This window comes from Leptopilina boulardi, unplaced genomic scaffold (assembly GCF_019393585.1).
Source record: "Leptopilina boulardi isolate dan_hultmark-lab unplaced genomic scaffold, ZJU_Lbou_2.1 LbouV2_364, whole genome shotgun sequence".
In the NCBI taxonomy this organism is placed as follows: domain Eukaryota; kingdom Metazoa; phylum Arthropoda; class Insecta; order Hymenoptera; family Figitidae; genus Leptopilina; species Leptopilina boulardi.
In genome coordinates, this window is record NW_026137934.1 from 457,457 (window position 1) to 483,716 (window position 26,260).

The following is a 26,260-nucleotide window of genomic DNA, read 5'->3' on the forward strand; positions in this document are numbered from 1 at the left end:
TTGAAAGTAAAAGTAAATTAAGAAGGAATTTATTGGCATATTAAATTAATTTATTATATATAAATATTTATGATCATCATTTATATTCACTTCATATATACATATATATATATAAATAATCTATAATAAATGTTGATAGCCGGTCAATTAGAATATATAATTTTTTTATCTCAAATTTTCTCGAAAAGAAAAATTCGTAATTGAAGACGAAAACCAAAACAATTTTTTTTCTATTCTTTCTTTTAAAAATTTTTATAATATTTTTTTTCTGTTCTATTTTCTATTCTTTTTTTTTTCTTCTTTCTATATATTATTTTATTTTACAATGTAAATGGGCTTACAAAAATAATAATAATAAAATATTGTCATTTTTAAAATTATAATGTGAGATAAATTATCAAAATCAAAAAAGGATTATAAATATTTTTGTTTCAAGAGTATAATATGAAGAGACTATCAAAAAACAAAAAATTTTTTTTTTCAATATAAAGTATTTTCTGAGTGAAGATTCTGTATGGTTTTTTTAATTCTAAAATATATAGTTGTTTTGGGATGCCATTTATATGAATAAGAAATTAAAATTTTGTGACACATATGGCGTTGTCCTTGTGAGATTGTCTGCTCCATTTATCGGTTTCGCAACCCTATACTTAGAGAATACAACGAAATGCTCTTGATCATTAAGATCAATGCATCATTTTCGATTTCTCTCGATATAATCTCATATATATATATTTATATTATTTATTTATACGCGTGACATTGAATAAAAATATTCCATCAATGTGAAGATAATGACAAATATATTAAATAAAATTACGATTTTTTTTTTGAACGGATAAATTTGCCACTAATTGACAACTAAAATTAAATCGTATATATATGTATTAATTGTTTAATTAACGAACCTAATTGATAGTTTTTCCAAGGAAATAAAAATACAAATTAATTTAAAAAGAAAATTGAAAGTGGAAAAATAAATTCATTTATAATAAAAATAGTTTAATAAAAGAAATGTTTTCTTTATCAATTATAAAATTAGCAATAGTTTACTTATAATTTGATTAAGATAAATAACAGTCATTAAAAGTTATACTACTTCCTAATTCTTTCAACTTTAAAAAAAATAAAAATAAAAAATATTTTATGTTGCATTTTTTTTTACGTTGGTTTACCAGATCAATTGTTAGTTTTCGAACAATAATAATTTTCAAGTTTATTCAAATATATTCATGCAAAACGATTTTAAATATTATATGTGTGGACGTTCATTGATCCGTGCAAGAAAATCATTTTACGAATTATTACCGTTCAAGATTCCACTTTTCAGTTAATAGATATATGTACTGCAAAAAAAATGTAATAATGTAGATTTGGTGAAAGAACGAAAATTGTTATTTTTTTTTTCAAAAGTTACAACAGGAAGTTGAATTTTAACAATGAATAATGAATTATGTATATATGCAACATTATAAAGGAAGTCATACTTCACTTCATGATGATACCATTTTAGTAATAATTTATCCTCTTGGAAGAATGGGTTTTAATCTTTTAATTGCTCAATAGATAAAAGGGAAAACAAATTTTTTTAACATTATAGAAAATTATTTATTTAAACTACTGATAGTATTTAAGTATTTTTAACGATTTTCGAATCTTAAAATAAAAAATCTGGAAACATTATTAATTTGTTAGTCACTTATTTAATTAAAATAGTTTATTAATTATTCAGCTAATCCAGAAAAAAAGTTATCAAAAAGTTAAAAAAAAAACTGTTTCTCTCGAAACAATCAAAAGTGAATTTAATTTCATTAAATAGATTAATTAATTATTAAAGAGGAATTATCTTTTGCATCTGAATTTTTTCTATTATATTTTTTATATGGTATAACACGTTTTTCCAGTTGTTTTATCTATAAAATGTAATACCGTTAACAGTTTATCGTAATCAACTATTTTTCAATTTATTTATAACAAAGTGTTGAATAATTTTTTCTTTTTACCAAACTTTTGATTTTTAAACAAAACTCTTTATGCTGGAAATTGAAAAAAATTCCTTTTTTTGTACTAAATTAATTATCATAAATTATTACCATTAAATTATAATTTAGCACTGAAAAAAGTGTTTGGTATTCACAACCAAATGCTTGGTTGGTATTTAAGCAACCAAAATTTTTTTTCTTGAATCAACAAAATTTTGGTTGTCCCAATAAAACTTTAGTTAGGACAACAAAAATCCTTTTTTTCTAATTTTGGTTGTGTCAAACAAATTTTGGTTGAAACAATTAAAATTTTTGTTGATTCAACAAAAAAATTTTGGTTGCTTAAATACCAACCAAACGTTTGGTTGTCAATACCAAACCCTTTTTTCAGTGAGTACTTCTAGTACCAAAAAGGTATTTTATTATTTTTTCAGCAAAAATTTTTGTCTAATTACCAATAACTTATTGTTGACAATTAATTAATTAATTAATTTTTAACAATAATACTTTATATAAAAAAAATAATAATTTGACATTTGTAAATAATAATTAATAATTTTTTTAAAATAAAAATTAAATCACTTTTTAAAGTAATTTATGTTATGTATTATTAATTAATTTTGAACAAAGGCTTCGATGATGAGTGTCTAGAATTATTCTCATTTGTCATAGAAACAAAATCATAAATTATATTCCGAGCACGCTTTATTGATTTTTATGACAATCACTTTTTTTGCAATAATTGCAATTATATTGTTGTCACTTTGAACAGTCTTTTCAGATAATAAATTATTATCCTAACATTAATTATTATTTTTTGATATTATTCCTAAAAGGGTAGTTTCAATTGAGTGTAAGAAAATTTCTTTACAAAGAAGAAAAATAATTTTTTTTTTATTATTATTAAAAAAAAATAACTTTTTTGTAAATAAATTAATATTTTTTTTTAAAAAAAGCCTTTTGAATATTATTCTTTAAAGAAAAATTAAATAATTATTAAAAAAAATTAATATTTAAAAATTTTTTTACAAATATTTTTTTGTTGAAAATATCTTAAAAAAAAATTTAGAAATATAAAACTGGAGCACTAAATTTATTATAAATATAAGATATTGGTGCAGAATTTTTTTTTTTTTCATTTGACTCACTTGCAGCAAATCCAATGTGCAGCAACCCCAATAAAAGGGACAGTAGCCAAAGTCGCCCCATCCCTTTTTTCCCTCACTTTCCTCACTTTTCGCTGTTAATATGAAAACAAATTTTTTTTTTCTCAAGAACGCTCGCGAGAATAAATATCCACACGATTTAAAGTGTCACAATTGTCACAAAAATTCAAAGCTCCTGACATCGGAGCTATCTGCTATAAATTGCAAAATTTAATCGATTTCAAATTATATAAAAAAAAAAAAATTTCCTAAATAGAAAAATTATTTTATTTATATAGTTATATATTGAAAGTGTCAATAAAAAGAAAAGTGAAATATTTTTCTTTTTCTCTTCGAGGGGGCAAAACACCTTTGAGTGAGAAATTCTGTAACTGAATATATATAACCCTCCTGAGGTAGTTGGTGTGTTCGGCAATAGACTTAAGACTATAGTGAACCACGGGTGCAAGATCGAATGTGAGCGTAAGCGCCAAAGTCACTCCCTGCCTTGAGAGATCAAGATTCCTCTCCTTCCAGGACGAACAGTAGATCCACATAACGCGCACGACGACGAGGACCGAGGTCGTCGGACCTTCCTTCCGTCACACACAATAAATACTTCGAGAAGGGGTTCAAAATCTGCCCCAGTTTCTTTCATTAAATTTTTTCAATTATAGTCCAACTTTTACAGAATAAGATTTTTTTTTTTATTTCTTCTTCTTCTTCTTCTTATTTTGTTGCTATTTAATTTTTCATTCTTCGAAATCGAAGGACAATGATATAAGCATTTAAAAAATTTGTCTTATGAGAATTGAACAAAATTATCAAATTAAGAGGAATAATTGATTTCCATATTTTCTTAATTTTTAATTAAAAAGGGGTGATATTTAATTTTTTAGTTTCTTAAAATTCTCAGATTGGAAGAAATGTATTTTTTTTTACATTTACCTCTGAAAATGAGAATATTTTTCTACCTAGGCTATTTATTCTTGAATCAAGAGGAGGAGGAGGATTATTTTCAAAATTACAAAATACAAGATTTATAATTTTAAAATATCTCCTAAATTAAAAGAAAAATTTCCATTTTTTTTTTTTTTAAATTATCTTCTCAAATGAAGAATATTTTTCTGCCTCACTAGGCTATTTTTTCTTGATTTAAAAGGAGAATAATCCTGTCAAATTAAGGGGAGTCACAACCTTTATTTTGATCCACTTAAATTTAAATTATTAAATGAGATTATATTTTTTTTCTTGCATCATTACCCAAAAACATGTAAGGTAGTCAAAAAAAGAAAATTTTATTTTTTGACCATTTTAGAATTTTTATTTTTTAAAAAAAAATTAATATTTTTGAAAATCCATGCGAGAGATTCTAAAGAATTATATTAAAAAAGTGTGGAAAAAATTTGACGATAAAAAATACTTAAAATTGTGATAGAAGATATATTTTAATAGAAGAGTGCAAATGATGTTTTAACTTATATTTTTCTTTCTTTTTTTAAAAAAATTAAAATTTTTGAAAATTCATGCGAGAGATTCTTAAGAATCATTAAAAAAGCGTGGAAAAAAATTGGCGATGAAAAATAATCAAAATTGAAAAAGAAGATAGATATTTAAAATATTAATTTTTTTAAGAAATTAATTTCTAAAATGGTCAAAAATTAAAATTTTATTTTTTTTACCATCATGTATGTTTTTAGGACCCAAATAATACAAGAAAAAAAAAATCTTTCTACGATCATGAAAATGTAAAGGATTCAAAATGAAGGTTGTGACAACCCTTAATGAATTTCCATTAAGTTTTACATTCTCAAAATTGTCAAATTAATATAAAAATAAATTGACTTCTGAATTTTTTTACGTTTTCTTCTCAAAAGGAGAAGAATTTTTTTTTGCAAAAAAAATTTGAGGATTTGTTTGCTAAGGGTTGTCAGTCACCTATAGGAGTGCGGTTCATCGGAGCAAACTACCGTTGCAATTTTGTATTGGAATAAACGTTCCCTCGCGCGATTACAATAGTGTTTGCCTGTTGGTAAAGAATTCGCAATGAATCTCTATATAAGAGATAAAATCGCAAAGTTGATATGCTAATAGTCCATTATAATATCTGTTACCGTCTGGCGAGTTTTCTGATGATTATAATATCGGAATCCCACTTCCAATATACATATACATAGATAAAAAAAAAACTAATTTTTCTTATTAAAAATACTCTAAAGATTTTATCTTATCACAAAAACATTTATCTCAGAGCCAAATAAATATTTATTTGTTTTAAATAAATTTTTACTTTTGGTTCACATAAATTTTTCTATTTTTCGTTCAAATAATTTTCATTTGTCCCAATTCAAATTTTATTATTTGAAACAAATAAATATGTTATAATTTTTACAAATATATTTTTATTTAATTCAATTATATTTGGTTTGAATAAAAAACTTCTCTACACTGAAAAAAAGTATCCTTGATTTAAGAAAATCATTTACTTGTCCATATTTGATAATTAATAATATTAATTAAATTAATTTTTTTAATTTGAAAAAAATTTATTTCAAAGTAGTAAAATTTTCTTGGATCAAGAAAATATTGAATCAAATACGAATAAGTAAATGGGTTTCAATACTACTTTTTCCAGTGTTCTGTTAAAAACCATTTTTTTTTTGTTTCTATACATCAAAATTAATTAATTTTATTATATAAACAAAACAAAAATTTTTTTTAAACAGCTATTGGCAATTTTTTTAAATTTGTTTTTAAAAAAAAAGTATTTTAAAGTAAAAGAAGAAATTGACAAACGCATTACTAAATAAAAATTGATTGATGCATGTTGAAATAGAAATAAAATGGATGTTAATCGATGATTCTATATATCAAAATAGAAATTGATAAAGACGCGCAAAATCAACGAGAAGATGAATATACTTTGGCATTTAAAGATTCTATACACAAGATTAATGCATCATCATCATTTAAGGACGTCTGATGTGAAGCATCAGGATCATCAACGAATTTTTGAAAGTTTTATATTTTGTTCTCATTTGCGAAATTACATCACATTAAAAAAATTCATCTGTCTGAATATATTTTTTACTTTGAACAAAAAAAAAAAAATATATAATAATATGGTTAAACTTAAATCATAACAAGCCAAATTAATCTTTGCTTTTATCAACTGCACGCGCATTAAGATAAAAAGTGTCTGCTTCATTGAAACAAGAGATGCTACTTTCATCTGTGGGATTAAATTTCCTGTGACGTCAGAGAGGTGAAAAAAAGATTTTTCGGTTATTTATTTATTTTTTATTTCATTATAATAAAAACACCTCCGTAAGAAAAAGAATAATTTTGAGAAGAAGAAAAAAAAATGTTTGCCTGAAGAAATGCTTATATTTAATCAATTATATAATTAATTGATCTTGATTGGTAATCGATATGCCGATAGCAAAATTGAATAACAATATTTAGCTTAAGGGGCTTTCACACTTTTTTTTTATATAAATAAATAATGTGTCACGAATTTTATTATATTGTACATAAACAGGAATTCATCAAGTTATTTGATAAAGGACAAAGAGGAAAACAAAAAGAAAAAGAGACTACGAGAACTCGTCGTTTTATTTTTATTATTTTCCCCATTGCGACAGAAATAATTGCCAAGCAGGTCAGATAGAAATTATTACACGTTTGTATAATAGTTGTTGCTGATTGCGATGCGTTCAAATTTTTTTTTTTTTTTTTTTTTAATAAACAACTCCCGGAATTCTATATTGGAATTTCAGTTTTGGTTCCGTTATTCTTTTTTATTCCTTCGTTTTATATTTCAATTTTTCTATATGTAAAATTAACATTTACTTATTCTAATATACAAAATTAATTATAATATAAAATACACAGAGTCCTAATTTTGCAAAAAAAAAAAAAAAATAAATAACAACCTTGTGTCGCAAGGGCAAAAAAAACAATGCGATCATTTTTTTTTCACGCTGTGTGGGACATAAAAAAATATTAAAAAATAGTCATGTCACACTTTTCGAAAGGCTAAATCTCTCGCCATTGGGGCGAATGTATATAGGTAATTTTAAAGGATCATTGCTTTTAGTAAAATTGAGAGTGGTCTATAATAATAAGACGATATATATAAAAGCACACAGCTCGTCAATCATGAATATATTGCTTTAGGCAGGTCTGGTGTAATACTGACATGAGTATAATATAGAATAAGGGAAAGGTATATTTTAGAAAATTACAAATCCCCTTGCATAAAATTCAATATGCATAATCATTATAAAAAAAAAGAAAATAAAATCAAATTGATCAAGAGGTCAAAAAAATTTTTTTTTATGAAAACTATCTCATTTTTTAGTTCACGTTTATTTTAATTTATTCTTATATACTATCACGTTTAATTAATTTTATCGCGTTATAATAACACTTCTGTCGAAAGCTATTATATTTGAAATTATTTGCAATTAATTATCGTCATTTTTATTTATAATATATATTATATAGTATATATAAATGGAATATTATATATATTGAGAATAATATCAAATAATTTTGCTGAATTTTATAAAAAAAAAAAAATGGAGATTCATATAATTCAGGAATACTTTCCCACGTAAAACGGAGGTGCGAGTCTCTAATATATATATATATATAAAATTGTGCAAGCAATAATAACGATAATTATTTTATATAAAACTATATCGCAGATTTTTTGCTTTTTAAAAAGTTACTCATTTTTTTTTTTTTTGCTTGCGAAAAAAAAATTCTTTATCACATTATATATATGTGAATGTGACATTTCTCCTTTAAATTTTATTTAAAATCTAAATTAATTTGAAAAATTGTTCATTATTTTTTATTTTCAGTTTTTTTTTTCTTGTTAATTTTTATTATAGGCAATTTCATTATTTATTTTTGACAATAAATGTTTTTTTGTATCGCTTTAATTTATTGAAAAATATTTGGACAATGAGAAGAATGTGAAGCAACGTAAAGGCGAATATAATTTGTAACAATTTCGTATATTATAACGATTAACGGTTATTTTTCATTGCACTTTAAATATATCAGCGTGGGTATATAACCTTTCTCCAAAAAAAATTGCTTGTCATTTCTCTCTCTTTCTCTTCTCTCGCAGAAAGAAAGCCAAAAATATAAAGTACGAAAATTATGTTTGCAGAATAATAATAAATTTCTGTGTGGTAAAATTTCGGTTTTATAATTTAATACTTTTTTTTACAATTAAAAATTTTTTCTATATCAGTGTTTGTTTTCTTTTTTATTTTTAAATATATAAAAAAAGTATATCATGAAAAAAACGCACTCAATTTTGATTTTCTTATGTTATTAATTTTTATTTTCTGTATCAAAAAAAGTAGAAAGGAAAAATTGAAGAAAAGTGTTTGCAAGACAAAAATAATATGGTTCGAGTCTTCGAGATTTTTCGAATTAGTAGTGCCTAGGCAAAGTAAAAAAAAAATGACAGTGTATCATAATATAATTATGTGACTTGCCTTAATTTTTTTTTTACTGTGGGGGAAAATAATAATAAAAAAAAAAAAAAGAAAAAATTCCTTTAACCCTTCAGGCCGAAATTGCATAATCAGAAATCCACGTTGGCTGTGTTAATAGCATTATAGTTTTGTACTTGACAAGTGCAATCGTAGATATAAGCTTCAATTGAAGTTTCACGATCGTAAATACAGTGGAGAATGTCAGCACGGCAGGTGGGTTAAAATTACGTTCTTCTGTTTTTTTACATGCCCATTTTTAATAGAATTTTTTTCTCCATATAAAAACAAACGTAGCAATAAGGTGACACACAACGCGTCTCAATGGAAAATATATATACGAAGAAAGAAAAAAAACTTTATATATTTTTTTTTATCAGTTTCTGAAAAATTATCACATAAAAATTTCTATCTGATTAATAATAAAATTATTAGTAATAATAATTTTTAATGACGATATTTTCCTTCTCGTGTAAAAGGTTAAAAAACCAGGTGTTTTCTGAGATTAAAAAAAAAAAAATACGAATTACCTGGGGCAAAATTAACACAAAAGCCTGAAGCTATATATGCTTTCCTTTTTCTATATACACAGACAGCTTGTAATTTACAAGTAAGATTTTTTTTAGATTCTCTCTTCGTAATCTCCTTCCGTATCTGAATCACATCCCTTCGTGAAAAGAATATATTCAAAGATTAATTTATAACCCCTTTTAATAATAGAGTTTGTAAACTATTTAAAATTTTGTCACGTTATGTAATCTGTGAATTATATAATTAAAATTTATTTTTCTCTATTTGTTCATAGAAACAAAATTAAATTAGGTGTCAAAGATAATTTGGAGACGCAAATTTCGCGCGAGGGACAATAATAAATGTTGCCTAAACAAAATTATACTCAAAAATTAATTATTGATTGATTTATTGTGTGAGGAAATATTAATTTCTGACACTTTTGAGATATATTGCTTGCGATTGTTATAGAAATATTTATTGTTTTTAAAAGTATAGGAAAACAATTTTTTTTGACAATAGAAAAAAAATTATTTGATTTTGTATCAGAATACTTTCAAGTATAAGAATGAAGATAGAAATAATTTTTAGTGTCAATTTTTTGACACTATTTTTCTTATTTTATTTTGAAGGAACGAAATATTTTCGACGAGATAAGGATTATTAGAGAGATAATAAATCTACTGACAATAGATTCATCAATTCAATTATGTAGCTACTTTCATTCATTTTGAAAAATGAAAGTGCATTTTTAAGAGTGTATAAAATCCTATTTTTGATAATATAATCCTTCTCAATCAAATTTATATACGTGTATCCTTTTTCGTTTTTCTCTATATTCCTCAGAATAATGTCAAATTCTTTTTTTTTTTTTAAATTATTAACAACAAAATTATACTGATTACTCAATTCAGTCTATTCGATTCTAATGATTCGCGAATTGATTTTGCGTCTCAATGTCGATTGGTCAGTTGTATCGAGTGAATTATTGACTCTAAAGACGGACGTCGAACATTGGTCCACAAAGAGAGTCGATTTATGATCCCATATAGATTTGCTCGCAGGTTTTGTTCTTTGACATTATTCTTGAATGTTAAAAAGCTTCTTGAATTTCATTGCGTTACGAAACAAAACTATATTTATATTGTAATATGGAATCTAAAAATCAATTCATGATAGATTTACAAAGCTAAATATTAATCGAGACAATGTTTATTTATTTCAATGTAATTTTCTTCCGGCAATAGAAGCTATTAGTGGAGGAGGAGAGGGGGGATATTATATTGTATATTTTAAGTAGAAAAAGTCACCAAGTAAGACTAAACGTTACTTAAAAGTACAAAAAGTCGCCACATGGCAAAAACCATTTTTTTCAGTAGAAATAGACATCAAAGTCAGACAAAATATTTTTTAAAGTACAAACATAGATTTTAAGTAGAAAAAGCTAATAAGTAAGACGAGAATTTCTTTTTTCAATATAGATAAAGTCAAGAAGAACATTTAAAGTAGAAAAATACATCAAAAGTCAGACACAATGTTTCTTTAAATTACAAAAAACTAATTTTGCCAGGAGGAATATATTTTAAGTAGAAAGAGAAATTAAAGTCAGACAAAAAATTTCTTATAATTAAAAAAGTCATTTTTATTAACTAAACAAATTGATTGAGGAGAAAAAGACAATAAAGTCAGACAAAATGTTTTCGCCAAGTAGAAAAAGTCACAGTCATGGTAAATAATATTTTTCAGTAGAAAAAGACATTAAAGTAAGGCAAAATATTTCTTTCGAGTACCAAAAAAATATATTTGAAGTAGAAAAAAACAATAATCATGGTAAATAATATTTTTCAGTAGAAAAAGACATTAAAGTAAGGCAAAATATTTCTTTCGAGTACCAAAAAAATATATTTGAAGTAGAAAAAAACAATAACTTTCTTTTTACAATTTAGATAAAATCAGGAAGAAAAATTGTAAGTAGAAAAAGACATCACAGTCAGACAATTTTTTTCAATAGGTAAAGTAAAAAAAAATGTCTGACTTTAAAGTATTTTTCTACTTAAAATTTTCTTCTATATTATATATCAATTAAATAAAGAAAATTGTTGTCTGCCTTTGATAAAATTTTCTAATTAAAATGATCATTTCTTTATCTATTGAAAAAAAACTTTCGTCTTATTGACTTTTTCGACTTAAAACATTTTTTTGTATTTTTTTTTTTTTTTGTACATAAAACAAAATATTTTGTCTGACTTTAATGCCTTTTTCTACTTACTTCTTGATTATTAAAAAATAAAATGTTTTTGTCTTTTTCTATTAAAAAATGTATTCGACGAATTTTTCATGTTTGACTTTGATGTCTTTTTCAACTTAAAATAAATTTTTGTTTGTCATACAAGGCGGATTATTTTTCATCACATACTTAAAAGAAACCTTTTGTCTGACTTGTTGTCTTTTTCTACTTAATATGTCAGGGCGGTGTACTTAGAACAGGTGAGTTTATGACGTAATTTAATTCTGTCAGAGAAAGTAGTGTTTCTTTTGTATATATATATGAAGGTACACATAAGGACTCAGGTGTGAATGCGTTATTCTTCCTCGCGATGTATAAATAAAAAAGAAATTTATTTCTAATAACATAATAAAAAATAATTTAATTAATAATAATTTAATTTTATAATACAGTGACGATAAAAAAAAATTGTAACTTTTTGAAAGTATTTATATTTAATAAATTTTATAAATTAATGAAAAAAATTATTTATAAAAAAAATATTAAAATTTAGTTTAATAAATATGAAAAATGACGAATGTAATCGTAATTAGCAATCTATTTGTAAGCATCAAAGTGTTTACAAAATTCATCATATACACTCTATGATTAAAAAGCATTAAGAAAACATTGACTCTATCACACAAGATGAAAGACGCGTGCAATGCCCTATTGTTTTGTGTGTCCTTATCTATCTCTTCCGGAAAGGAATTTTTTTTTTCGCGATTGTTTCTGATACAGAATGTATTGGCACGTGTCTATGTGCAATTATTGGTTTCCCGTTAAGCAGCCTGTATACACTATAATATATATCCTTCGAAGTCTCGCAATATACAACGTCCTTCTATTCCTTGAGATATGAGAAGGACGTCACAGCGCAAAAGTTTATTTGATTAATATTTAACCGTTAGATCCGGACGTAATTCATATACTTTATATTGAAAATTATCTCATCGGCTACATAAACGTTCACGTGTAAAAGCCTTTCACTTTGATGAAGTCAGTGTTTACATTCTTTCGCGAAGAAAAAAAAATATACAAATATATTAATAATAATAAGAGGCAAAAATTGATTTTTATAACAATCTATTTTTTTTAAACTTATTTTTAATTTAAGTTTAGGAAGGATTTTGTAATTAAATTGTATTTTTATAATTATTATAATTACTTATAAAAAAGGTGTATGTCTTCATCTGCTTTTCTATTTCAAATATTTTTTTTTTTTTTTTTTTACTAAAAAGAACATTTTTGTCTGACATTAATGTCTTTTTCTACTTGAAATTTCACGTATTAATTTATTTATTAATAATTATTATTTAGTTTTATTTTATTTATTTATTTTTATTTATTGGAAAAAGAAGTTTGTCTGACTTGTTATATCTTTTACTACTTTAAATATTGTGTTCACTAGTTCTACTTAAAAGAAAATTTTTGTCTCACTTATATTGATTTTTACTACTTAAAATCTATTTTTGTATTTTTTGTAATTAGAAGAAATATTTTGTGTGACTTTAATGTATTTTCTACTAAAAATTTTATATATTTATTTATTTATTAACCCGTGTGGAAAAGTGATGTGGGCCCCCAGCGGGGGCCCTTATGGATCGCCCTCATGCCATGAGGGCCGCATATGGATGATCCATAGGGGCCCCTCATGGAAACGACATGCTCATCGATGAGGGCGCCCGCATGGGCGATCCATGAGGGTGCCCCTACGGGCGCCCTTATGGGCCCTCACGTTTGCCCTCATCTTGCCCTCAAGTTTGCCATAATGTTTTTTAATCAATAATATTAATAATAAAAGTTAATTAATAATAAATAAGCTTAAGTTATGAATAAATAACATATTTATTTAATAATTATTCAATTTTAAATTAAATTCTTACTCAAATTCAATTTATTAATTAACGTTCTAATTAATTAACTGTCGGATATAATTAAAAGTAATAATAAATTAATTAATTAAAAAATTAAAAAATATTTAATTTATGCATACTATTAACGGATATTTTCATTTTTCAATTAATTCATACATAGAATTAATGATTAAACGCAAACCTGAGAAATAAATAAATCTAACGCATGGGGGGAATCGAACCTACGACCTACGGACTATGAGTCTAACGCTTTACCAACTACGCTACGTACGCTACTTCAAAACGAATGCTAACTTCTTGATGCTATTTAAACTTGAAAAATACCTAACAAAGAAAAGTGCTTAACATCATTTAGTTAAAGTTAAGATATTAAATTATATTTTCCAATCAAATGCAATTTATAAAATATAATTAATTATATGCTTTATGATTATTATCATGAATCATCTCAGGCGAATTTTCAAAAAAGTGTAAATATATTTTTATTAAAAACGCGTTTTTCGTTGTTTTAAATCATTGGAAACATTCATTTTTTGTTGATAAAAAAATATTTGATTTTTGGACTTAGAAAATTTTGCTAATCGATCATGAGGGCGATCCATGCGGGCCCCTACGGTGGCCCTCATCTATTTTGCCATAAGTGTGAGTGTTATTTTCAAAAAAGTGTAAATATATTTTTATTAAAAACGCGTTTTTCGTGGTTCTGAATCATTATAAACATTAATTTTTTGGTGATAAAAAAATATTTGATTTTTGGACTTAGAAAATTTTGCTAATCGATCATGAGGGCGATCCATGCGGGGCCCCTACGGTGCCCCTCATGGATTCGCCATAAGTGTGAGTGTTATTTTCAAAAAAAGTGAAAATATATTTTAATTAAAAACGCGTTTTTCATTGTTGTGAATCATTATAAACATTAATTTTTTGGTGATAAAAAAATATTTGATTTTTGGACTTAGAAAATTTTGCTAATCGATCATGAGGGCGATCCATGCGGGGCCCCTACGGTGCCCCTCATGGATTCGCCATATGGATCAGCCCTCATGGGCCCCCGCCGGGGGCCCCGAACTCTTGAGGGCAAGATCGTGGCTTTTTCCACACGGGAAGAATTAATATTTATTTTTTTTGATTGCAAATAGAAGTTTCGCCTGACTTGTTATCTTTTACTTCTTGAAATATTTTTTTGTACTGTTTCTATTTAAAATAAATTTTTCGCCTAACTTATTGTATTGTTTCTACTTAAAATTAATTTTTTACTTTTTTGTAATTAAAATATGTCTGTCTTTGATGTCTTTTTCTACTGAAAAATATTATCTGCCATGGCTAGAACTTTTTCTACTTAAATTTTTTTCTTGAATTTATTGTAAAAAAAATATTTCTTTTAATTACAAATAAAAAGTAAAAAAAAGGATTTTAACTATAAAAAGACAATAAGTCAGACGAAACTTTCTTTTTGCAATAAAGACAAGAAAAAAATTTTCAGTTGAAAATGAGATCAAAGACAAAACGTTTCTGAAAAAAAAGTCGTCGTCGTTATAGTAAACAATATTCAAAGTAAAAAAAAGCCATCAAAGTCAGACAAAAATGTCCATTTAATACAAAAAAGATTAATGACAACAATTAAGACGAAATTTTCTATTTCACAATTAATATATAGTAAAAAAATTACATTTTAAATAATGATGTCAATGACAGACAAAATCTTTTCTTTAAGTAGTAGAAGAAAACCCCCTTGTCTGATGACAAAAAAAATATTTTAAGTAGTAAAGATCAATAAGTCAGACGAAATTTAATTTTTTAGTACAAGTTTTTTTTTATTCCATCTTTTTTTAAATAAAATTTTACTAAATTTAAAAATATATAATACGAAATTCTTATTATTTTTTTATCCGGATTTTTTTTCTTTATTTCGCAGATTTTCGCAGTACTCAATTTATATATATATATATATATATATATATATATATATATATATATGGAATATCAAAGGAATAAAATGAAAATGTCGCTTTTAAAATATACGTAATTACATCTCTTGGGGGACACTCCTATGCGGTGAACAATGAAAGTAATGATTGAAAGGAATTATTTGAAAGCAAGTGGTGTAATATAAAAATTGTTCACTAACCATCGAATATATATATATATATAGAAAGAACATCGCTTATGAAAAGGAGAAACTGAAATGGAAACTGAAATATCGAAAAATATCCATATTTGTGTTTTTAAAAATTAAGAAGGATACATAATCCAATTTGCATTTATATTTCTCATCATAAATTTCTCTCCTATATAAGACGTCACTTAAACATTGTTTAAGTGGCTTTTACCAATTTTTCTACTATTTTTGGGCGAGGCACGAGAATATATTTTACTGAAACTGACATTGAGAACTAAACACAACGTTAGAGATATTTTAAATCAAGTCCAAAATAAATGTTGCCTACCAAATAAGATATTACAGTTGTAAACTATACTTTTATAGTCTGTAACGTTATTTTTAACCATATTTCATTTTTTTCAAACATACGAATATAGAAGTATATTTACGTAAAAAAAAAAAATAATCAAGATTAACTTCAGTATTAGCATTCGTTTTTTCTAAACCCAAAGTTTATTAACTGTTTTCTATAATAAAAATAAACTAATAACAATTTATTTAATTTTTTTTTTTTTAAATAAAATTGCTGACTAATTTTTATAAATTTTGTAAATAAATATAAAACTATAACTATACGTAAATTCTAATTAAATATAATAAACAAATAAAAAAAAGTAAAATATAACTTATTTAATAAAATAATTAATAAAATTAATTAAATAAATTAAAATAGAAGTAAAAAAATGAATTGAAATAGGTATTAATCGAGGGGGAATTTACTAGTTAAAAACGTGTACACTTGACTACCGGTATTACACCTCATATTACCCGTATTACTAAGTATTACACGTTATTACAGAGTATTACACGGTATTACAGAGATTTTTGCGTTATTACAGCACCGTAATACGGCATTATTACAAGTTATTACACGGTATTACCAGGTATTACACGAGTATTACAGGATGAGTGTACACTTGACTACCTGAGTAACTTCCCCCTCGGTATTAATAAATAGTAATTGAAAAAATAATCACTAAAAGAAAGTAATTGATTATCTATATTGAAGTTAATTTGTGATGATTAATATCACAAGAAATGGATGTAGACAACATTTGGAGTCGTAGAACAGGTACAGTTGGCCTAGCCTATGGCACGTACCAAGTCAATAAAGGTGTAATCTATACCTTATTGGCGAAACTCGTTCAAAGTCAACTACGTGTTTACATGAATCACATTTAGTCCAATATAGAATCACCCTATTTTTTAATCTCTTTTACGATGACACCAATGTTTACATTTTTTTTTTTCTTTTTCTTTAATTGATCCACTCTATAGAATGAAAAATTCTTAGAAAACAAATCAAGGTTTCGTTCTCAATCGTTTTCAAATTCTAATTTATTAATTGTATTCTATAAAAAAAAAATTGTCTTTTATTTGATTCTTCAATTATTATTATTAAATAAACTTATTGTTTATTTAGTAGGAAACAATTTTTTAAACATGCAAAATTAATTCTTTTTCTCAGAAAATTATATAAGAATATTTTTTTTTACTATTAAAAATATAATTATATAGATATAGAAATAATATATAAAAATAATTTTATATCGAAAATTATTAAATTAATCTTTAACTTACTATTATTAATAATAATAATATTATTATTATTATTATTTTATTTATTTATTTAGACTGACTCATATGGGAAAAAATTGATGCAACATAGTAGAATCGTACTTTCTTTTTGCAAATTCAAGAAATTAAAATGATAAGACAAAAAGCGATATAAAAGTGAAGAAATCATAAACGTGATATGAAATTGAAGTGAGTGTAAATAATAAATTGTGTGAGGGAATGACTTTGAAATGTTTTTTTTTTTTTTTTTTTTAAAGACAACTACAGTTCTCGTGAATGCCCTGAAGAAATGTCTCGAAAATACTTGTTATACCTTTGTGATCTCAGAGGAAAATAAATTTCTACTATGACTTTATATTTATAACAAAGAATAATTTCTTATATTCTTTGCAGTTTTATCTCCCTGGACAGATTTCTAAACGCAAATACAAATTTTCAAATCAGATTTAGAATTTCATTTTTTATGAGAAGCGTGTGTGCATTTAAAAACCGAGATATTTCGAGTGATTATTTTTAATTTTAATGCATCACGTTTTTTTGCACACTAATGCTCTAAAATGAAATTAAGATTAATAAAATTTTGATAAAATTAGTTTATATTATATAAATTAAATTTATGAGTTTTTAAGTTTTTTATGTTTCGGAAATTAAAAGTAATTTTAATTTTATTTATTTTTTTTTTATTTTTGATACAAAAAATTGTTAAAAAAAAAATTTAGAATAATTTTAATTAAATTTATAATAAAATTATCAAAATGTTGATTTTGCTGAATTATTATTTTTTTATAATAATTGTTTTTAATAATTTAATAATAATTTCAATTAAATAAATTATTAAATAATTTAGATTTATAATAAAATTATGAAAATTTTAATTTTATTGAAATAGTGTTTTGTAATAAAAAATTAAAACAATAAAAAGCAATGAATTTTTGTATGAAAAAAAAATCTCATTTGCATATGATGATATCGATCGATATTATTAAAAATTTTGATGTCATTGTTTTCTAGTATAAGAATGAGATAAATGTCATACATATCATGTCAGCAATATATTTCAGGGCGAATACGTATAACGCAATATTTTTTCTCCGCCTCAATAAAGGTAAACTGGGTTGTCACAATAATTGTAATCGAGTTCAACAGAAAAAAGTATTGTGCGAATTATGACGCGTACAATCACCAATATTGATCACACACATATATATACATATAAATTTTTTATTGATGATCAAACTTAAAAAGTATTTTTTTTTTTGTTTGCAACTTTCAAAAATAAAAATTTTCATTTACAATAAAAAAAATAAATAATAAACACTCAATTTAAATTCACTCAACGCCTTTGAAAATATTTACAATGAAAATACTTAATAGCCTTCAATTGAAACAATATAGAATAAAAATTACTCTCTAATGAAATGAATGGAGTCTTTAAAATTTTACTCTCCAATTATCATAAAATCAGTTCATTTTTTTTTCTTTCTTTTTTTTTGTAAATATTATAATATTTTGCAAATCTTTTTTCTTGTATTAAAAAAGTCATAAATTACTAGAAAATTGTCTAAAAAGTCAATAATATAATGTGTACTTTCACCAGCACTAAATATATATATATATAAATCGGTTTTAAAACAATTGTGTAAAGTTTCTTTTCCTATCAGAATTTTCTTTGAGACGGAAATGGCACTAGGAAAAAATCGTAACCTCCATATTGTAGGAGTCGTTTAGACTTTCTTATTAGAGCAATTGTAGAATGAATAGTCGACCCATAAGGTTCTAAGTTCTTTATCCATATATCTTATACGTTATCTCAAACGGTCATGGTGATATGACTGTCTTTGCTTTTACCTCACAATCAGTTATCCTATTTTGCCTCAGGACTATTTTTCAAGCGAAAGTTTTTGTGAACCTTCCTGGATTATATTTTTGTATTTAGAATTTTAATTTCATTTTACTCCCGAAAGTTATTTTATATTATTTTTTTATGGGACAGAATAATAAATAATTTTAATAATAATAATAATAATAATAATAATAATAATAAATAAAATAATAATGAATAACAATAAATAATTATAAAAGAAAAAAAGAATAACAGTAAATGATTATAAAATAAAAAAAAAACAAATTAAACAATTTTACTTAAAAAAAAATTCCTTTTTCAAATTCATAGTTGAGTCATATTGAGGAAAATGAGATTCAATAAAACCCACATTTTATTTTAAATAACTGTGAGTCAACATTCTATATTAATGTCATATTATCCTGTGAAATTTTTTTTTATTACTGACGAGTCAATGTACTTAAATCATGTAAGCTGCATAAAATATGTATTATTCTCCCAATGACAATGATGTATATAATATATCATATGCAATATAACTTTTGTCATTATGACATAATATAATCTCGCATGTAATGTTAATATGTATATGAAAATAAAATTTAAAAAAAAATTAAATAATATCAAATTAATCTTATCATAACGAGTATACAAATGTTAAATAGATAATATGATCTTGAATTGTAATTGAATTAATCATATCATCATGTGAATTATAATAGAAAAATATATATTATATACATTATGACATTGACATAAGTCTCAAGAGGGTAGGAAGGTCGATATTTATCAAGATATTATCTGTGCAAGGTTAACGCGCAGGAGAAAGTTATACGAATGCAAATCATTTTGTGAAATATTTGCATTGTATTCGTAACCATAACATTTTACTGTTAATTCCAGTCATTAATCAAATTAATGCGCTCAACACGAAATTTTGATTTAAAAAAATATATATATTATGAATAAAGCAATGATAAAAGATAAAAAATATGATCTCAATTTTTCAATTGTAAAAATAGAGCAGTAAAATTTATATCCTATTTATTTATTCTCGCTCTTCTTCTTTTTATTGAAAAAAAAATCGTTTACAAAATTAAAAAAAAATGTTAATAAATATTTAAAAAAAAAAAAAAAAAAAATTGTCACTTCCTTAAGACAATATTATTAAATCAATGAAAATATCAATTTATGACAATAACTATTTATAAATGCATATTTTAAATACATTTTTTTTGCACAAAAATCCAGGAGAAAAGGAATTTTGTTTGTATCGTTTAGCGCAAGGAGAAAAACAAGTTTTATGCTAAACTTTTATTATATAGGTATAATTATTATTATTATTAATGCACTTGTCTCCAAGGATATTATTTGTAATTACAACTTAATTGCATTGTTTGGAAAAATTAACTATTTATTATTTTTTTTCTGTTAAAAAATGAAATCAATCATCATTAAATTTTTGAAATAAAAATATTTAATAATAAATTAAATTTATATTTATAAATAATAGAAGTGTGTAAATTTTCAGATTAATTTTTTAAATATAAATTTATTGATAAATAAAATTTGTCAATAATATTTTGTAAATAAATTTCCAATGTAATTTATAAAAAGAGTATTGTACTGGATGATTAGTTATTTTTCTTAATAAGAAACTATAATTAAATATGTAACCAAAATTGGATATGTGTTTTTTTTGTAATTATGTTGGTATTTTCAGAGTTGCCGTCTCTTTTAAAAGTTTTTATGTGAATCATTACAGATTGCACGTTACGATTTTATAAACAAAAGATCGAAAATAAAAGATATAAAATAATCGTCAAGTTTTGCTCATGTAAATAATTGAATAATTAATAGCGATTGCAAAGAAATTTCTTTAACTAATTTTTACTCACCAGTGAAGTCAATTCCCTCTGCCAAGGCTAACTATTTTAAGGCATTAGCACTCGGAAATCCCTTTTTTGGGTTAAAAATCAAATTTCCACTTCATATATAACCAAAATAGGTTTTTTTTGGAAATTTGAAAATTAACCTTTCAAAAAGACCGAGGCCTAAAACCCTAAAGCTGTTGTATTTGCTGCAAGGACTATCACAGTTGTTGATCATTATCGTGTTCAGATGACACCGTAGGAGAGCTAGAATAATATTTTTTAAACAAAATAATTTATGTGCCAAAAAGTTGCTAAAAATACTAATTATAGTGAAATAATTTAATAATTACTGAATATCTTCACATATAACCAAAATAGGTTATTATGGAAATTGAAAAATTAACCTTTCAAAAAGACCGAGTTCTAAAATCTCAAAACTGTTGTATTTGCTACGAGGATCGTCACATTTTGTCATCCAATATTATCGAGGGAAAACTGAAACAAAAAGATTCACTTTAATTATTAAAAATAATCGTTTTGATTCCAACAAATATTTATTTTGCACTTTTCAAGCCGGATGCACGTGCGCCATGTCAATGTACAAAAGTACTTATTTTATAATTTTTTCATATTTTAGTATGCATATATCTATATATTATCATTCTTCAATTCTAAAAAAACATATAAAACCAAAAAGTTTTTATAAAAAATAAGGAAAAATTCACGTTCCAAACTGATGCAATTCGCAACGGAAAATTTTTTGACAGTAATAAACATGTATGAACGTAGCAACTTTCACTACTCTATGATTGGTTGGAAATCAACATGGCGTCTGTAACCGAACTGCTGATTGGTGGACAAGTTATTGTTCAAGAATAATGTATTCAATATATTGATTTTGTAAATTATACAATAAATATTACATCATTTACTATATTATTTGTAATTTTTATTCAACTAAGATTAATTTAGAAATTTATTTTCTAATATTACCTTTGACAAATGTAGGAAAATTGAAGTATTTCCTAACTTCCGGTTGTGGTGTGACAGTATTACCAACCTCTGGACAAATAGAACACCACCTCAGCTATTTGTCCAGAATCTAGGTTTATTCAAAATGGCTGAAATAAATACGTACTGTGTGTCAATATAAAACATTTAAACGATAAATAAATAAAATTTATATTGATTTAATGTGATTTTATTAAGTTAACACATTTCAGAATTGTATTGCTACGAGAAATGTAATTATTAAATTCTACATAAGTGATAAAATTCTATAATATAATAGTGAGTATTTGACACTATTTCTCATATAAATATTATTTTCTTGCATTTACATTAAATATATTTGTTTCAAGTTAATTTTTTTGTATTTTATTTTATGAGATTATTATTTAATTTTTATCAATAATTATTCTGGCTGACTTACAGAAAAGTTATTGTTTTTACACTAATTTCTGTTTATTTTTGTTCCACTAGATACCTTGTAATTAATTAATTAATTTTTTTATATTTTCTTTAAAACAAACTGTTTATTTAATCAATTAATGATTGTGAAATTTATAAAAGAAAAAAAAATGTTTTTAGATGGCTAATCCTTTGGCGAATGTACCTGTATCGCAGATTTTAAAAAATAAGAGTCAATTCGAGGATGAACCAAAGAAAAAAAGTAGAGATGATTGGCGAAAGGCTAAAGAATTGGAAGAGGCGAGAAAAGCTGGTACTGCACCGGCTGCTGTCGACGAGGAAGGAAAAGACATTAATCCTCATATTCCACAATATATTAGCACTACTCCTTGGTACTTTGATGCTCAGGGTCCAACATTAAAGCATCAACGTCCACAACCTGAACGTCAAAAGCAATTCAGTGGTATTGACGACTGGTATATTCGTGGACAACAACAACAAACAAATCGTGCTGTTAAATATCGAAAAGGTGCCTGTGAAAATTGTGGTGCTATGGGTCATAAACGTAAGGAATGTTTTGAGAGGCCAAGAAAATTATTGGCAAAATTTTCACAAACACAATTGGCTTCCGATGATGTACAACAACCAGATTTATCACTTGATTATGATGCAAAACGTGATCGATGGGCCGGTTATGATCCCTCTGAGCATCGGGAAATTGTCGAGGAATATCAAAAAATTGAGGAGGCAAAAAAAGAAATACGTGCCGAAAAGCTCAATGCTGGTGAAATTGATGATCAGGATTCGGATAAAGATGAAGATAAATATGTCGATGAAATTGATATGCCTGGAACTAAAGTTGATTCTAAGCAACGTATTACTGTTAGAAATTTGAGAATACGCGAAGATACAGCGAAATATCTTCGAAATTTGGATCCCAATTCAGCTTATTATGATCCAAAAACAAGATCAATGCGTGATAATCCTTACGCTGGTACGGACAGAGAGTGAGTAGATAATGTTAATTTTTTTGGACACTTATTAAAATTAATATTCTCTAATTCCAAGATAAAGTAAATAATTTTTTTTTGTTTTCTATAACGAATTATTTTTTCACAGGGTTGACTATCAAGGTGAGAATTTTACTCGTTTTACTGGAGACACACAGGAACATGCAACGGCGCAACTCTTTGCCTGGGAAGCTTCTGGACGTGGATTGGACGTTCATCTTCTTGCCGAGCCAACGAAACTTGAACTTTTGAAAAAGGAATACGATAAAAATCGTAGCGAGCAAAAGAATAAAAGTAAAAATCGTGTAATTGAAAAATACGGTGGTGAGGAACATCTCGATGTGCCACCAGCACCTCTTTTATTGGCCCAAACTGAGGAATATGTCGAATATAATCGAGCTGGTAAAATAATTAAAGGGCAAGAACGTCAAGTGATACGTTCAAAATATGAAGAGGATATTATTCCAGGCAATCACTCTTCCGTTTGGGGTTCATTCTGGCGTGATGGAAAATGGGGTTTCAAATGTTGTCATTCATTTATCAAAAATTCTTATTGTACCGGCGAGTCCGGTAAATTGACAGCTGATGTTCCAATAATTGTCCAATCCACAAGTAATGAGAAAATAATTACTCAACAAGCATCATCATCATCATCAACAGCTGCTGAATATGATGAGAAAAATGCAAATGAAGATGATAAGGAAATTGAACAAAAGCATAATTCTTCTGATTCATCATCAGAGTCTGATAGTAGTGATTCAAATTCAGATGTTGACACAAGGACTGTCACTGAAAAGAAGGCGAGTAATAAGTTGAAAAAGTTGCAAAAGAAAAGAAAGCGTAAAGAAAAATTACGAATGAAGAAAAAAAAGAAAACTGAAAGTAAACTTCAAGAAGCTCTAAGAAAAGAAGAAGAAAGTCAAAGAGAAGGTGAATTAATGATTAAATTGGGAGATAGAAATAGAGCATACAATAGTATGTACGAAGCAAAAGAGCCAACAGCTGAAGAAGTTGAAGCTTTTCAAATTAAACGTTCCCGCGTTGAGGATCCTATGGCTCATTTTAAAAATTAAACCATATTATTTTTTTCTTTTCAAGAAAATTGTGTATGTAAATAATAATTTTTTTATATTAAAAATTATTTAGTCTCCTGGCAGTCAATTTGAATTCAGATTTTAATGAATTCGTTATTTTCTAGAATTATACCTCGAAATTTAAAAGAAACAAATTATTTTCTAAACATTTGATAATGTTTTGTTTAATCTTTTCTTTTTTTTGATAAAGAAATTCTCTTCTTTTTGGACATAAAATAAAGAAGACTAATTATTTAGAACTAGTATATACTGAAGTACAATTAATATAATAAGTAGGAAATATGTCAGTGTAATGAAATGTATATATGTGATGTATATTTTTGTAATATAACGTAAATAAACACTGATTATATAATAAATTCAAATTTATATCTAAATATTTAAATATTAATTTTAAAAAAGTAGTTAAAAGTTATATATTTAGATCTAAATGATATCAATACCTAAATTTATTTATTCAACTAAATTAAATAGATATTAAATTATAATCTATTTTCATTTGAATTTTTTAGAAAATAAATAAGACATGCCTTAAATATTATTAATTAAAACCCCATTTTTTAGATTTTATACAAATGCCTTACTCTGAGAAATTTATTGTACATGATAAAATAATTAAACATAGAATTCGTTAGAGAATTCAAAATTAAAAAATAATTATTATAATACATTAAACTAAGTTCATATTCATTACCTTTTTTTTCTTAATTCTTTTTCAACTTTAATATTAGTTACAGGTGTTGTAACTACTCCATGAAAAGGATCTCTGTTTCTAATATTTTGCGGTAAAGGTATTTTACTCTGTTCATAACTCTCTGGTTTTGCTTTAGGAATAGAATTAACTTTCTGCCTTACTTGAATAATTCCAGCAGGTTTGATATTCACTAAAAAAAAATTAATTATTTCAAGTATTTTCTTTTTTTCTAATTTGAAATAGAATTATAGTTACATTTTTGAATTAGTTAATTTATTAAATGAAATTAAGTACCAGTTTTGTAGGATTGTGAATTCTCTCCTGAATTAAAGACACAACTTAAATTTCCTTTTGATTCTCGATGAGTTGCAATATAACGATTTTCTCCTATTCTCAGTTTGCTTTTATCTGTGAAAGATAAAACCTGTCCTGTGAGTAATTCTGGATTTACCTGAAACAAAAATTCATTATATCATTAATAATGAAAAATATAACGAAGACAAAATTTGAAAACTTTATTAAGCGATGAAAATTATTTACTACATTATAACTATTTGAAATAAATCACATAATATTTAATAATAAATAAATTTCTAATTTACATACTGATTTCGGGATCTCCATTAAGAAAATTTCGTCATTTTCACCAATGTCATCCAAGTTAAAGGTACTTTTTATTGTTGCAGCACTTAAATCAAATGCTTGGGCTAATTCTTCAAGCTGAAAAATAAATTTTCTGATTAATCTTTAATTCTAATTAAATAAATTTTTGTTTTTAAATAGAAGTTTATACAACATACATTATGAGGCCTAGGTTCTGAATCTAAATTTTGTTCTTGAATGTTTTGATAATAATCTCTACCAGTTTCATGCTGAACAACATTATTTGATTTCTTTAAAATTCCTTTTGGAGTTTTATTTAAATTTGAAGTATTTGAATTCAATTTATTTTCACAATCCATAATTACTAAAGATTGAGATAATTTTGAATCTAAATCTGATGTTGAATCATTTAAATTTAAATGATTCATTTGTTTAATTTGCAATGTTTCTTCCTTCATTAAACTTATGGAAATTCATCAATTTCTATTTGTTTATTATTTTGTTGCAATTAACACAAAAAACTTATTTTTATTATTTTCCACAACAATGTCACAAGTTTTACAAAAATGTTTATTTATACTTTAAACAATGGAATAAATATGTAAAAATGTTATTTTTATAGAAAAACAATGATCTTTTCTATTTTTAGGTTAGGATCACATGTGGACAAGAGAAGTTTCAAATGCTTCAATTTTCG

At 24.9% G+C, this 26,260-nt stretch overlaps 3 protein-coding genes across 5 annotated transcripts in view; 1 reads left to right on the forward strand and 2 right to left on the reverse strand.

The window, feature by feature from the left end:
- Positions 1-20,862, reverse strand: part of LOC127286862 (uncharacterized) — a 39,668-nt gene extending 18,806 nt beyond the window's left edge. For 2 of the 3 annotated variants that reach the window (XM_051313466.1, XM_051313465.1), the window contains exon 1: positions 3,131-3,579. In XM_051313466.1, coding sequence (XP_051169423.1) covers positions 3,131-3,191 — 61 coding nt within the window. In that variant the 5' untranslated portion in view covers positions 3,192-3,579. Of the gene's footprint in view, positions 1-3,130; positions 3,580-20,776 lie in introns of those variants that run through there. The other variant, XM_051313467.1, reaches the window with a different exon arrangement.
- Positions 20,863-21,859: 997 nt separating this feature from the next.
- LOC127286870 (pre-mRNA-splicing factor Slu7-like) lies at positions 21,860-24,631 on the forward strand. Its single transcript, XM_051313484.1, has 3 exons — positions 21,860-22,042; positions 22,343-23,169; positions 23,282-24,631. Exons 2-3 carry the CDS (start codon positions 22,343-22,345, stop codon positions 24,243-24,245), a joined length of 1,791 nt encoding a protein of 596 aa, XP_051169441.1. The 5' UTR covers positions 21,860-22,042; the 3' UTR covers positions 24,246-24,631.
- A 106-nt stretch (positions 24,632-24,737) lies between these two features.
- Positions 24,738-26,199, reverse strand: LOC127286877 (uncharacterized). Its single transcript, XM_051313500.1, has 4 exons — positions 25,761-26,199; positions 25,567-25,680; positions 25,255-25,411; positions 24,738-25,150 (listed from the first exon to the last, which is right to left on the reverse strand). The coding sequence occupies exons 1-4, from the start codon at positions 26,019-26,021 to the stop codon at positions 24,957-24,959; spliced, it is 726 nt and encodes a 241-aa protein (XP_051169457.1). The 5' UTR covers positions 26,022-26,199; the 3' UTR covers positions 24,738-24,956.
- Between the last annotated feature and the right edge of the window lie 61 nt (positions 26,200-26,260).

What these genes read in the sequence shown, in the direction of transcription:
- LOC127286870 (XM_051313484.1), top strand. Translation starts at nt 22,343, where the DNA reads ATGGCTAATCCTTTGGCGAATGTACCTGTATCGCAGATTTTAAAAAAT. An exon ending in TACGCTGGTACGGACAGAGA is followed by an intron (nt 23,170 to 23,281) that starts GTGAGTAGATAA and finishes ATTTTTTCACAG; the next exon opens with GGTTGACTATCAAGGTGAGA.
- LOC127286877 (XM_051313500.1), bottom strand. Translation starts at nt 26,021, where the DNA reads ATGAAGGAAGAAACATTGCAAATTAAACAAATGAATCATTTAAATTTA. An exon ending in CAGAACCTAGGCCTCATAAT is followed by an intron (nt 25,681 to 25,760) that starts GTATGTTGTATA and finishes TTTATTTTTCAG; the next exon opens with CTTGAAGAATTAGCCCAAGC. An exon ending in TTCACAATCCTACAAAACTG is followed by an intron (nt 25,151 to 25,254) that starts GTACTTAATTTC and finishes ATTTTTTTTTAG; the next exon opens with TGAATATCAAACCTGCTGGA.